General features: G+C 43.2%; 1 protein-coding gene across 1 annotated transcript in view; it reads right to left on the reverse strand.

Moving 5' to 3' along the window:
* Nucleotides 1-13,609, reverse strand: part of IPO5 (importin 5) — a 1,405,185-nt gene that overhangs the window by 504,435 nt on the left and 887,141 nt on the right. The window contains exons 14-15 of the mRNA XM_044071309.1: nt 6,142-6,360; nt 2,606-2,689 (exon numbers count right to left, since the gene is read on the reverse strand). Of these exons, the coding sequence (XP_043927244.1) occupies nt 2,606-2,689; nt 6,142-6,360 (303 nt within the window). The remainder of the gene's footprint in view (nt 1-2,605; nt 2,690-6,141; nt 6,361-13,609) is intronic.

Here is a 13,609-nt window from a genome sequence, read left to right on the forward strand (position 1 = left end):
TTGCCAATTTTGAGAAAAAAGTGCTAGTTTCCCCCCTAAGGGGGCTGCCAAAAGGGAAGTGCTAGGCATATGAAGGGGGGAGTCATTGGGACTGTTTCCTGTAAGGTTGAGACTTGTCCTCTCCTCCTTTTGGGGTTGAGGTACCCCACTGTCGTCTGTAAGAGCCTTGGGGTTGAGATCTGCCTCTTGGGCATCTGTATATGCCTCTCTGTGGCCTGTCTGACACTGGAAAGGACCAATTCTTTGTTGGCCAATTTCTGCTAAATCGAGGTGGCTGTACCTGTAAGAAATCTTTGACCGTTTGCATATATTTAGCTTTATCCCCCATTTTCTTTAACAACTCTTCTGCCTTAACACCAAACAAGGTATCATGCTCTAAAAGAGCATCCAATAATTTTGCTTTAACATGGTCAGGTAAACTCTGTTCTTTTAACCAAGTATGTCTTCGAATCACAGAAGCTGTAAATGCGGCTCTACAAGAGGCCTCTAAAGAATCAAATCCACATTGCAGAGTAGGTTTTCCCACCTGTTCAATTGCATGCAATAAATCCTGCATTTATTTATAGTCAGGAGCTTCTGAGCTTGTAAGCATTTTCTGTTTTAACTGAGCCATTAAATATTGTTGGTACTTAAGCATGTGAAACTGGCAATTTAAGGCCCTTACTGCTAAAGTTGCAGAAGTGTAAACTTTCTTCCCCCATCTATCCAATGCTCTGGAATCTCTGTCAGAGGGGACTGGATTTTTTGCAATGGAAGCCTTAACCCCTTTGGGACCCTGGGAAATGGTTTCTGGGTCAGCAGAAGGGTTTTTATAAAGAAACTTGAGAGTCAGGGAGTCTATAATACCTATCTGGCTTGGCTGGAGCAGGGGGCAAAGAATCAGGAGATAAGCTGGATTCAGAGAACACATCATCCACAATATCTAACACAGGCGGAATAGCAAGGGACCTGTGCCGAGGCAGTAAAAGAAAGTCCGAGCCTTTTCTTGGATTCTGAATAATCTTGACTTTCCCAATGTAAATGCTCCCTCATGGTATGTAAAGTTTTCCCAAAAGAGTAATCCTCAGGAGAAGAGGCTGAATGGATAGATTCTTCAGCATCAGAGTCCTCATAGGGGTAGAGAGTATCCTTGGTCTGAAGAGGGATCAGAGGAAATCGAAACCTGATCAGAGGAATCAGTCTGTATCCTGCCTACGCCTTTTCTCAGGAGGGGGATGGGAACCCCTGATTAGAGTAATGAGGTCTTCGGCCATTTTGAGCATCTGTTTCTTAGGCATGGAGGACTGTCCTGGAGAATGCTGTACTTGTTTCTTTGTCTTTAATGGTGTTTTTGTCTTGGCTGTTGCTTTAATAGTAAATTATGAAGGTTTGAAAACACCCTCAGAAGGCGATGCCTGCTCAGCGGCTCCGGACCCATCTGAGGGATTAGTTTCCGTAGGCCCAATACCACGAGTTTCCAGAGGCCTAGTTGTCTCCACGTGGGAGTCGGAGGCAGCCTGTGGCTCTGAGGTAGCGGGTGTCAGGGGCTGCAAAAGCGCCTCACTGAGAACCGGTGACTGGCCTAGAAGAGGCTTCGTCGGTTTTGGACCTCGGATGCTTGTCTTTATCCTTGTCTTTGCGTTTTTTTTATGAATTGCGGTCGGTTGCTCCGACGGCATTGTATAATTGAACCTTCGGGCCAAAGGAGTGCAAAGCAAAATCAAAACGTCGTTTTTATAGTGCGTTTGTTAAATCTAGCACAAAACCGACAACTAGTCACGTCGTGATCAGGGCCTAGGCATGGAATACAGTAAGAGTGGAAGTCCTTATGAGGTATTTGCTTCCCACAAGAAATACAATTAACTTTTTTCTGACATCGGTCTGAGGCAAGAAAAAAGTTTCCCCAACGGGGTACTTAGCTTTATTGAAGACTTCGGATCTGAAATTAGACTTCGAAAATCTCAGGAGTCGGCCGACTGGCAATTGCGAACTGCTTTTGCTTCGGGCACCGCGCGGCAAGAAAGACTGAAGAAAATGGCGTCGGATGCATCTTGCATACCTCTGGCGCACTGACGTCAGGGAAGAAGCGACAGCAACAGACGCCAGACCAAGACTTTGGAACTCTGGCCGACTGTGGGACCGCCTGACGGCAGGATAACCCAAGTGTAATGATTGCAGCAGTGTAACACGATTAACATCAAAGGCATTCCTCAATAGTTATGCAGCAACGGATGCCGGATATCCTAATACCACCCCATCACTTAATGCTACTGTTCTTCAGCCAAGAAGCCCTGCCTATTAGTCAGTGGACCTTGTCCAACAAATATAAAAGGTTGCAAAAATTGAAAAGGCAAGATTAGGAACAGTGATGGACACTATCAGACGAGAATGGCTATTACAATGTAAAAGACCACCACATGCAAAAGCCTAGACATGTCACAAGATGTTACATTTAAAACACAAGGAAGAAACGCATTTGAAGACATCCAGTTGAAAAAAAAAAAAAAAAAGACTTTGCTACGTTTCACATTTGACGGGCAGCACTTCAATCTGTTTTGCAGCTTATCCACTCAAAAACTAAAAAACTTTCCTCAAACAGCAATAAATTATTTCAAAAACACATTACCTGGGGATCATCATCTTCCAAATCACTGAAATCCGTTTGGGTCTTCAGTAACAGCTGCATTACATCAGAAGCGTCTTGCATAAACTGTTGGAAAATAAATAATGCAACATTCATTTGTGGCAGATCACAGATGAATTATACATACTTACCAAACAAAGGATTTGTAAGAGGACAATCCTCAACAGCAGTAGGACCAAAGCCACGCACATCAGGTTATCTTTGCACTAAATTCTCAGGCAACTTTGCCCCCCCCTCCCATTCCACAAGGTTTTATGGTGATGTTCTTCTCCAAAGCTGCTATATGCCATACAAAGCAAATCTATAAGCCCCTGTGAACCAACTCAATTTACATGCTATGCTTCAAGGTACAGTAACTGGACTAGGCTGGAAAGAAATTAAAGAGCTTTGAAAGTTCTGACATCCAATAACTTTCAGATCATGCATTAAAAACCAAAAAAGGTGCAATGATACAAATTAAAACAAAAATACAAGTGTTTTCTTACTTGCCTGTTAAATAATTTCCATTACCCATTTATTTAATTTCCTTTGAGTGCTGGTAGGGAGACTTTTTCCAAAGGATAGGTAGTCAATGGGATACAATGCAAGTTTAAAAACAGTGTAGAAGCACTGGAGAACAAAGGGAATCACAGCAGGAAGAAGAGCAAATGCTGAGTGCTACAGGGAAAAAGTATTTGGATAATATACACGAGTTTAGAAAGGCTGATGTTAAGCAATGTTTGATAACTCCACAGCATAAAAATGTTACACTACTTGGGCAACAAACTGGCGAATTGTTGAGATCCAACATACGTACAAGACATTTTGGCAATTTTATAATCAGGGGAATGTGGAAATACATTCATGAAAGCCAATTATGCCAAGGTTAAAGAGTCAATAACCAAGACAAGAGAACAGTGATGTTTAATCAACAGGGATGCATCCCTGAAAAGATGGCTATAATGTAATTACGCTCTTCTATAAAATTATTTCCACTGTAATAATGACACTACAGCAAGGCGTACACGTGGTGCAGTGGTAAAATTCCCCCCCCCAAGTTAAATATGAAAAGCATCCTTAACACTCTAATCAGCCTTTGGGCCACACACCACTCATCACATTACATAGCCATACAGAATCAGTAACTGCCCATCATCCAAGTTTGCCATGAGCTTGGCTGCCAACAGAATTAATTTGCTAGCTTTCTTCCATCAACTGTATCAAGCCTTCCCATTAAAGTAACCAGAAGAGACACAGCAAGCATTAACTCAATACTGTTACATTAATGAGGCAGTTAAGATTATGAACTTGCACATCCTTCCAGCAAAGTGCAAGTATCCAGCACAGCTAGCCTTGAATGTAAATTCCCTCTCAGCAAGTATTCTGTTTTGTAACAAAAGCCAAGATTTATTACAATTACAGGACCACCAAAATGTTGTTAAATCAATGCATACAATGGATACCAATCTTAATCAGTTCAGCCCAATCTTAACCTGCATACATGTATGCATCTCAAAACAGTTCCCTCCAGCTTTTCATATTCACTACTGTAATATTTACAATTTGGAACAATCATATTCCAATCCATGTGTTCTAATCTCAAAGTATGCTAACCACATAGTCTGACCAATTTCAGAATGTATCTCACCTTTTCAGAATCATTTCAAGCACATAGTTAGTCTTATGACCCTCAACCAATATCACTGCTATACATGTCTAACTTTCGTCACGTTAAACATTTAGACCTTTAAAATTCTGAATGATTGTACTTGCTCATCTTCAAACTTGGTATTCCTTGCATCAGATAATCACACAAAAGCAATGCTGCGCAACTATCTCAAGAGGACCCATATGTTAAAAATTAAACAGTCATAATATAAACTATCACACATTCCTATTGATTTTTAGGAAGCCCTAGGTCATCTGCCTACATGCAAACTGTGCCGCCACAAACCTATCAACATTTCATACCAAATTCGCAAATCCTATTCACAGCTTGCATTGCTTCCATGCAAGCATCACAAACCTTTGTAAAACTATGGACACCCACACTTACTCCATTTGAGTTAAACACATCTTCTAAAAATGTAATCAATTTAATAAGCAGTTACTAGCAAACCTGTTGGAAGGCATGTTTAAATTAAGACAAGGCAATGTGCAACAGACCAGTCTTGACAATACTAGTCTTCATTTCAAAAAAGGCTATCTGGTTACCCAATGCTGGATTTGTAATGTCTCACCGTACCTTGCAAATAAGCCAAATGTCTACATCAACCATTAAAAATCTCATGGGTATTAATCAAATGCTTATAGCCCTTTTACAGCAAATTAAAGGAGGAATTTTCAGTATCAGCTATGCCATTAAATGCAATATACCTTACCAACAGATAATGATGTACCTTCTCATGTACTAATATACATTTGCCATACTCACTAGTTTAGCAGTACCCATAAGGAAGTGTCCACTGTAGATTTGCTTAAAAGTCATCTTAGACTCCACCACAGGTGCTAGTCTTTGGCAGACACTGACAGCTCAATTGCTGGAGTACAGAGGCCTAATCTCCCTTTTTCTTAGCTTGTCTAGACTTTTTTTTTGGACTTGTCCACATATTTTCTTGGTTGGACAGGTAAAGTGCCAGAAGGCATGTGTGCATGGTTGGATGTAGGCCAGTCCACAGCAAAAACCCGACACCCAACAGGATGGCTGGGGAGATAGCTGGAAATTAATGCGAACTAAAAAAAAAAAGTTGCAGAGCACATCAGTCTTGGGTTTGGGGGGCATCCACGTGATCTATGAACAGTCCTATTATGAAGGGCACAAAACAAAGGATCTTTACTATTGATGAATCATGCACTGCAGTTAAAAAGGCCAATGACAGAGCTAGGATGCATAGCCAAGGAACAGATTCTAGAGATTTTGAATTCAGCATTTCACTGTAAGACTGACTGCATCTCAAGTGCTGTGTCCAGTTCCAGTGGTCCTACTAACAATTAGGCTAACAGAATATACAATAGTTAAAACACTAATGAACAAAAGGATCAATGTAATAAGGCACTTAGAAGGAAACACTCCAGAGAAGACACAAAGATGTATACGACGTGAAAAGTACACAACAGGGCAAGTGGAAGGAATGATTCAGACCGATGCTGAAAGCAGGAGGCAATATTACCGGCAGGGTGACTGCTCAAAACAGATGCAAGGAAATATTACTTCAAAGAAAGGGCAACAGACCCAAGCAATAGCCTACAATAATTAAGTGCACACCAAAGAGGATGAGTGAGGTAGAGGGAGGGAAGAAAAGATGAGGCCAGCTAGCTACAGGCAAGTTGAGTTACACCACGCCCAAGAAACTACACATACTTTCAAGTTCTATTACAGTACCAGTGAAATGTGCCAGTAATGAACAGTACCGCCCAGCAAGTTTTACTGGAGTCAAGGTCAGTAAAGCTTTTGGGGAAAAACATTTAATTTCACCAGATACTGTTAACTACAAACTCCTGCTAATAAAAACAAACCATTAATTTTTAGCTATGCTTACCTTGTCCTTTCCAACTGCCAAACCAATTAAGCTGATGCACTCTATAGTCTTTCCTCTCAATAGTCGAAGCTCTTTCTGTACAGCATTCTCTACAATATGCTTCAGTGATGGCATGAAGAGATCGTAGTAAGGAACAAACTTCTCCTCAGCTGTGTCAGCTACCGAGGCAATAGAAGTCACTACTTGCTCCAGCACTAACTTTGTTCCCTTCTGTATAAGCTGCAAGAAGAAAAAAATAAACTGTGCATATGCATTTAAACACAAAGGCTCAAAAACAAAATTCAGACGTTTCTTACTAGCATGGAAACTTGTCTTGATAGAGCTAGTCCAGCTACAGCCTAGCTGCTAGGCTCCATAGTCTATTGTCAATGGACAGAGGCATTAAACAACCATTCTTAACTATGCACTTAGACTACCTCTTGCACATCAGAGTTCGTACTAAAGCAACAAAATTTGTACAAATCTGAGCTAGATATCAAAGTTTAGCAATGAATAAATCTCAGTACGTACTCAGCTGAAGCACAGCAAATGAAGAGCAATACATTTAAAATGTTTTACATGAACATTTTGATTACTATATCCAAACTGCTCAATTCACTAATTACATGCCACCACTTTTGAAGATTTCATAATACCACTCCTGCAAACTAGCATGACACCTAGTCTACAATATGCTCTTGTGCTCTGTTTTAGAATGGTGATGCAATAGAAGAGAGGCGGCAGAATTCAACACAAAATGAACTCTGGATTTACACATTCTGTACAGAAAAATTAAATCCATTCTAGACAAACTGCAAGACATACCGTACATGGGTTTGTGTAACAAACAGAAAAGATAGCAATTTTGTCAAAACACCTGTAAAAGGTTATAAAATTCTTGACATGTAAATTAGTATAGCATACTGCCATACCGATGAGGTATTTCTGTACCTAAAGCATTGTCTACCCAAGATGCCTAATTTTTCTAGTGACAAGTAATACTAGAGTTCATTAGACTATGGAAAGCTGCACAAGGATGAGGGGGAATTTTCTGCATAGAGTTTTGGCAACTAGGTCAAAGACAAAAGTCATCATTTGGAGGACAAAATGTAATCCCCTAAATGGGTATAGTAAAGTGGGATGTACATGCCCTCTATGCAGCCATTCTCCCATGAAGTACTTCTGGTTATGGCATCAAGAGATGAGCAAAACAGACCACCTCTGCTGGTGAAAATCTACTGAAAATGATTCCCACACCTAAAAGCAGACAACATAATGAGAAGGGACTCTTGTGCTCTGAAGACTGACGACTGTTTTCTACTCATGAAAAGGCACAAACTGAACACACTAAGGGTCTCGCTAGAGGAGTCGGATAACATGCACCCGAAGACAATGGATGATACTTCCACTGGGAAACAAGCAAAGGATGGGGAAGAATAGTTGTGTAAACTCTTACCATAACCATAAATGTCCTTCTCGTCCATGGGGCAGTATTCTTAGTGTGGGATTCCCCACCTCAGACGACCCAAACGGCGACTCCTATAAAAAAGCTTAGGCCTGGTTGCTGTAGGTGCGTGGAATGTCACATGTAGGGCCATAAACCAGGTAACTTAAATGTGACATCTGCTCACACAGACCTCAGAACATGGTCAGACAGTTGCTAGTGATGTCAGCCAGAAGTGTCATATGCTGGCTAGTCTGCTCTTGGTCTAGAGTAGAGCTTCCTAGTGCCCAAGAGGTACGCCCCATAGGCCAAAGAAATTACAGGGGGATGGAGAGAAGGAATACTGCAATATGGAAGAGAAGGACATCTGTGGTTATGGTAAGATTTTACACAACTAGTCTATGTCATTCTATTCCTATGTTGCAGTATTCTTAATGCGGGAGAGTACCACAGCTTAAACTGAGGGAAGGGTGGAGGTAGAAGTGGAAAATTCTAGAAAGCCCTGCAGGATTGCTCTAGCAAAACCTGCCCTGGCTCTAGAGACAAGGTTCAACTTGTAGGGTTTGGTGAAGGTGTGAACTGTGGACCAGGTGGCTGCTTCCAGAATGGATGCAGTGTCCAGCCCTTTGAGTAAGGCTTTAGAAGCAGTCATTCCTCTGGTAGAGTGAGCTCTCTCCCCTGGGGTAAGTGCTTGCCATGGTGCGAGTAGCAGAAGGAAAAGGATTTTCTAATCCAACAAGAAATTGTTTGGAGACTGCCTTGCCCAGAGCGCTGGGGTGGAAGGAAACAGTTGGTTAGATTTTCTGAAGGACTTTGTTTTGTCTAGGTAGAACCAAAGTTGCCTGTGTACCATCCAAAGAATGAAGAATCCTCTCACTACTGTTAGTCAGGGAGGAGAAGGTGAATGGATTGGTTTAAGGACAGTCTGTTGACCACTTCAAGCATGAAAGAAGGGTCAGTGCATAGTGTCACCCTATCCTTGTGGAATGTGGTGTAGGGGAAACAGCATGAGGGCCTGCAACTCTGACACTCTCCTAGTGGAAGTTATGGCCACCAGCAGGACAGTCTTCCATGTGCACATTTGGAGCATAGCCATGCTAGCTGGCTTAAATGGGGCTAGTGTTAGTTTTCCCAGAAAGGAAAGTTGTGTAAAATCTTACCATAACCATAGATGCCCTCTTCCATGTTGCAGTATTCTACATGTGGGTTTACCCTTCCTCTTCAGTTCATCTGGCCAGGTTTCCAAAGATTTTCAGTCCCTCTAGGTGCGGACGTTTGACGCGGCAGCAGGTACGTGGGCGATAAGTGACGTCTGCATGCACCAGCCTCAGAACAAAAAAAGAAAAAAGAAAAAGAAAGGAAGGCCCCAGTCAGAGCCAGTCCTGTAAGGGCATAGCCTGCCCAGTGTCACCCAGGAGAGCAAGTGCAGTCTGACAAGGTGGGAAGGAAGGAATAATGCAACATGGAAGAGGACATCTATAGTTATGGCAAGATTTTACACAGCTTTCCTATGTCCTTCTACTCCAATGTTGCAGTATACTACATGTGGGTGAGTGCCAAAGCTCACCGAGGATTGGGAGATGGCCTAGATGATGGTTCCACGAATCCGTGCAGGACAGCCCTGGCAAACCCCACCCTAGCTCTGGAGATGTGGTCCAGTTTGTAGTGTTTGGTGAAGGTGCACAGAGGACCAAGTCGCTGCCTCAAGTATGAAGTTAGTTTCTAACCCCTTAAAGGCTCCAGAAGAGGCCATTGCTCTGGTGGAGTGAGCTTTGACATTGCTCTGCCAGGTCTTTCCATGGTGTAGGTAGTAGAAATGGCCCTGGAGATCCAGGCCGAAATGGTCTGTTTGCTCACAGCTTTCCCTGGGGCTCTGGGGTGGAAGGAGACAAAGTTGGTCAGATTCCCTAAAAAGTTTGGTTTTACGTAGATAAAACCTAAGGTGTCTGTGGAAGTCTAGGGAATGAAGTACTCTCTCGCTATCCACCTGCGGGTTGGGGAAGGTACGCAAGTGGATGGTATGGTTCAAGGATAGGTTACTCACTACTTTGAGAGTGAATGACTGGTTAGTCCAGAGACTCACCCAGGTGGAAGACTAAAAATGGTGGTGTAGCCATAAGAGCTTGCAACTCAGACCCTTCTGGCTGAGGTCAGAGCTACCAATAAAACAGTTTTCTATGTGCAAAATGTTATGGGAGCTTTGTCTGCTGGCTCTAAATGGGCTAGTGTGAGCTTTTCTAATACATAGTTAAGGTCCCAGGGGGAGGAGACTGTTTCTCGGGCAGTCTCCGGGTGCAGTACCCCTTTCAGAAACAGTTTAGCGGGGAGTCTGGATGCAAGGGGAGGCTCCAGAGGAAGGCAGGCAGAGATAGACGTGTGCTTTCAGACAGGAGTATAACAGACCTGTCTGCATTAGTTCAAACAGGTAAGACAGGATGAGAGGAATATCGCTTTCCAGCGAGTCCAGCAGTCTTGTGACACCAAATGGAAAACCTTTTCCATTTACAGAGATAAGATTTCCTTGTGTTGGGTTTCCTGGCCTCCTGCAGGACAGTGAGCATGTCCTTGGTACACAGGTGCCTGAAGGGAATAAGAATCCTATCAGCCACAGGGTGAGGTGTATGGATTGCCACTGTGGGTGTATCGGAGTCCCCTTGTTCTATGTGAGCAGGCCCACTGAAGGGGGTAACTTGTGGCAATTGCCCTTGGACAGGAAGAGGGAACCAGTGCAGTGTTGGCCAGTAGGGAATCACCAGCAAGATTTTGGGAAAGTCCTGCTGAATTTTCAGCAGGACCCTTTGTATCAGAGGAAAGGAGGGAAATGCACACAGGAATTTCCCCTTCCAGGTTGTCAAGAAAGCATCTGCTGCTAATGCTTTGGGTCTGGTGTCCTGGTGCAGTAGCCAGGAAGCTGCCTGTTTATGGAGGAGGTGAACAGGTCTGTGGAATACCCCACCTGTGGACCACAGGTCAGGGAAAACATCTTTGCAGCATCCATTCGAGGTTGTTTGAAATGGTTCTGCTTAGGTAATCTGCCTGGGAGTTGTGCAGGGATGGGATGTAGGCTGGCTGGTCTCCTGTGAGGTAGCCAGTTCCCACACCTGCAGAGCTAGCCTGCAGAGCAGGTAGGATTTGGTCCCTTTCCCTGCTTGTCGAGATACCACAGGACTGTTGTCTGAATATCTTTAGAAGGTCCTGCTCTAGGTATGGCTGGAAGGCTTGTAGAGCAAGGAAAATGGCCCTCATTTCTCCCACATTTATGGGGTCTTGTTTGTGTCAGTCTGCCCACAAGCCTTGCATCTTCCTTTTTTCCTAGAGTTGCTACCCAGCCCAGGTCTGAGGCATCTGTGTACATGGTCTGGGAGGGAGAGGGTGTTTGCAGAGGCAAGCCTGGGTCTTGGGCTTCCTGAGCCACCCACCATCTCAGTTCCTGATGCAAGCAGGGGAGCAATGGGATCCTGAACTCTAAAGGGTGGGAGTGTTGGGTCCACACCGACCGGAGGTAGCAATGAAATTTCCTCATGTGCAGCCTTGCTAGGGGGCAACATAAGAATGGTAGCTGCCATGCAACCTAGAAGTCTCAAATTGTGTTAGTTCTGTTGATTGTATAGCAGAAAGGTAGTTTTGGAAGGATACCACCTTTTCTGCGGGAAGAAAGACCTTCATGAAGTCTGTCCTGATCCTGCAACCCAGGAAGACAATGCCCTGTGTGGGGTTGAGGTGGTACTTGGGAAGTTGACAGCGAACCCCAGAGACTCCAGGATAACTAGGTCCCAAGAGTGGCGAAAAGTCTTTTTCCTGGATTAGGAGGTCATCTAGATAAGGGAATAACTGGATTTCCTTTCCCCCTGTAGTAGGCGATGACTGGAGTGAGGCATTTTGTAAACATTCTGGGTGCAGTACAAGGCCCAAAGGGCAAGGCACAGAACTGCAAGTGAGATGGGCCTGCCAGGAAACTCGGGTAACTACTGAAAGCAGTCTTTATAAGCATATGAAGATAAGCATGAAAACCATTGGAAGGAAGAGTGGAAAGAGTAAGTAGGGTGAGCATCCTGAAAGTAGGGACTTTTAGGAAGGGGTTGAGGCGAGAGGTCTAGAATTTGTCTCCATGGGCCTTCTTTTCTGGGTACCAAAAAAGATTCTGGAGTAGAACCCTTTTCTTTTTGCTTGTGCTGGAACTGGCTCCATCGTGCCCTGAAGAAGCAGGGTTTGTAAAACCTGATGGAGGAGGGGTAGTTGACTGGGGGGAGGCTGTGCTATGCCCATTGTTACAACATTTAATATTAGGACAAGAGAAGTTGAGGATGTCATATGAAAGAATTGGAACATTTTACTGTCAATGTCAGAATTGAAAAATCACAGATGGACCCTGTTTTGACTGTAAGAATGAGGAATCTTAGAGATTGTGCTTTAAAGATCTTAAATCAAATGAGAGTAATGCTAAATCGAATACAAATAGGAAAGGTACTTTCCCTCATTATACGTGCAGTTGTGAGGATGTAGTTGCATTCGTTTGTTCATCCGAACACTAAACATGTTTATAGCTGACTGTTGTGCTAACTGCAATACAACTCTCAATGTATCTGGCTACACGTATTAAATGTGCTTCATTCTATGCAGGCAAAACTAACAGGAGATTAAAAGACCATATTATAGAGCACAAGTCCAAAATTAAAAGAAATATACATACTAATGCACTGGCTAAACATATAGCTGAAAATAGCAATGAACACTTAAGTCCAGGGTCATCAAAATAATCCATAAGAATATGGGGTGACCAACAATTTGTTAGAGAATGCTAAATACTCTTGGATAGTAAGGTTACAAGCAGCTGTTTACACTGGTATAAATGCAGTGAGTTTGAAACCTGTCCTAGTTTAAAAAAATATATAATTTGTATTTAATTTTGTAATGAATGCAAATAGTTTGTTTGCATATTCTTTATAGCATTGATTGTTAATTGTATTGTTTCTGTTGGTTGGCTGTGTCACATGATTTCTTGTTACTATTTAACCGAGTTGGTTAATTCTGTCAGTATAGCACCGAGGAAGGGGAAACCCGAAAGCTTTGCTGCATTTTAATTTTACTGTTTTATATTAAACTGATTGAACGTATTTTTTTTTTTGTATTTTGTTGCAGATTGTGGATTTATTGAGCACAGCTTACTGCAGTGGTTTTCTATATTCTCTGCAATGAGAGACCACACAGGTAGACAGAGAAAAACTGGCAGAAAGGGGAGTAGATTGGGGGGGGGGGCTGAAATTCTGGCAGGAAGTCAGACACTACCGGCCCCATCAGGAAACGGGGGCCTTTGGTTGGAAGACTGAGAAGGCGTAGTCTGAGGAGGCTGTCTTCTAGGGGGTCTTCAAGACCAGGGAACTGCAGGCCTGGAAGATTTCCTGATAAATTGGGTCTTAGTCAGGTAGTTCCTCTGAAACTTGGGAATAGGCGAGACTAGGATATGTTTCAAGGAATGTAATTCTTTTCCCTTCTGTTGTAAGGATTTGAATAGGTCAGCCACCTTTGCACAAAAAAGTGCCGACTGGTCCAAAGGGGCGTCCAAGAGCTTGGCCCTGAAGTCATCTGGGTGAGGCTGTAGTCGCAGCCATGAGTACCTCAGTACTGAAGCTGATGCAGCTGACCTGACTGAGGCTTCAGCTACATCACAGCTACATCTCAGGGAATGTCTATTCACTTGAGAGAGTAGTGCACGATCAGTGAAGACGGGAAGGCCTTGGCTGGGATGTCTTCTAAATCTTTAGTGGCTTTGTCCAGGAAAGCCAAAGAGTATTTGGTCATATGAGTTTGGGGCTCTAAATGAGAGAGTGGCAGAAGTATAAATTTTCTTTCCCAACCTCTCCATGGTCTTGCTGTCCATCAGCTGGGAGGATAGTAGTGAAAAGCAGGAGTTTGGAAGCCCTGTTCGTAGAAATGGAAATAGTGGATTGATCAGCAGGAGAGCACTTAGAGAAATTTCTCAGTCTCAGGGACTTTATACAGTCTGCTCTCAGAGGGGGTGGAGGTAGGGAGTCCAGGCTAGTGGAA

Source organism: Protopterus annectens, chromosome 5.part0 (genome assembly GCF_019279795.1).
Source record: "Protopterus annectens isolate FY-2018-M chromosome 5.part0, PAN1.0, whole genome shotgun sequence".
Taxonomy (NCBI): domain Eukaryota; kingdom Metazoa; phylum Chordata; order Ceratodontiformes; family Protopteridae; genus Protopterus; species Protopterus annectens.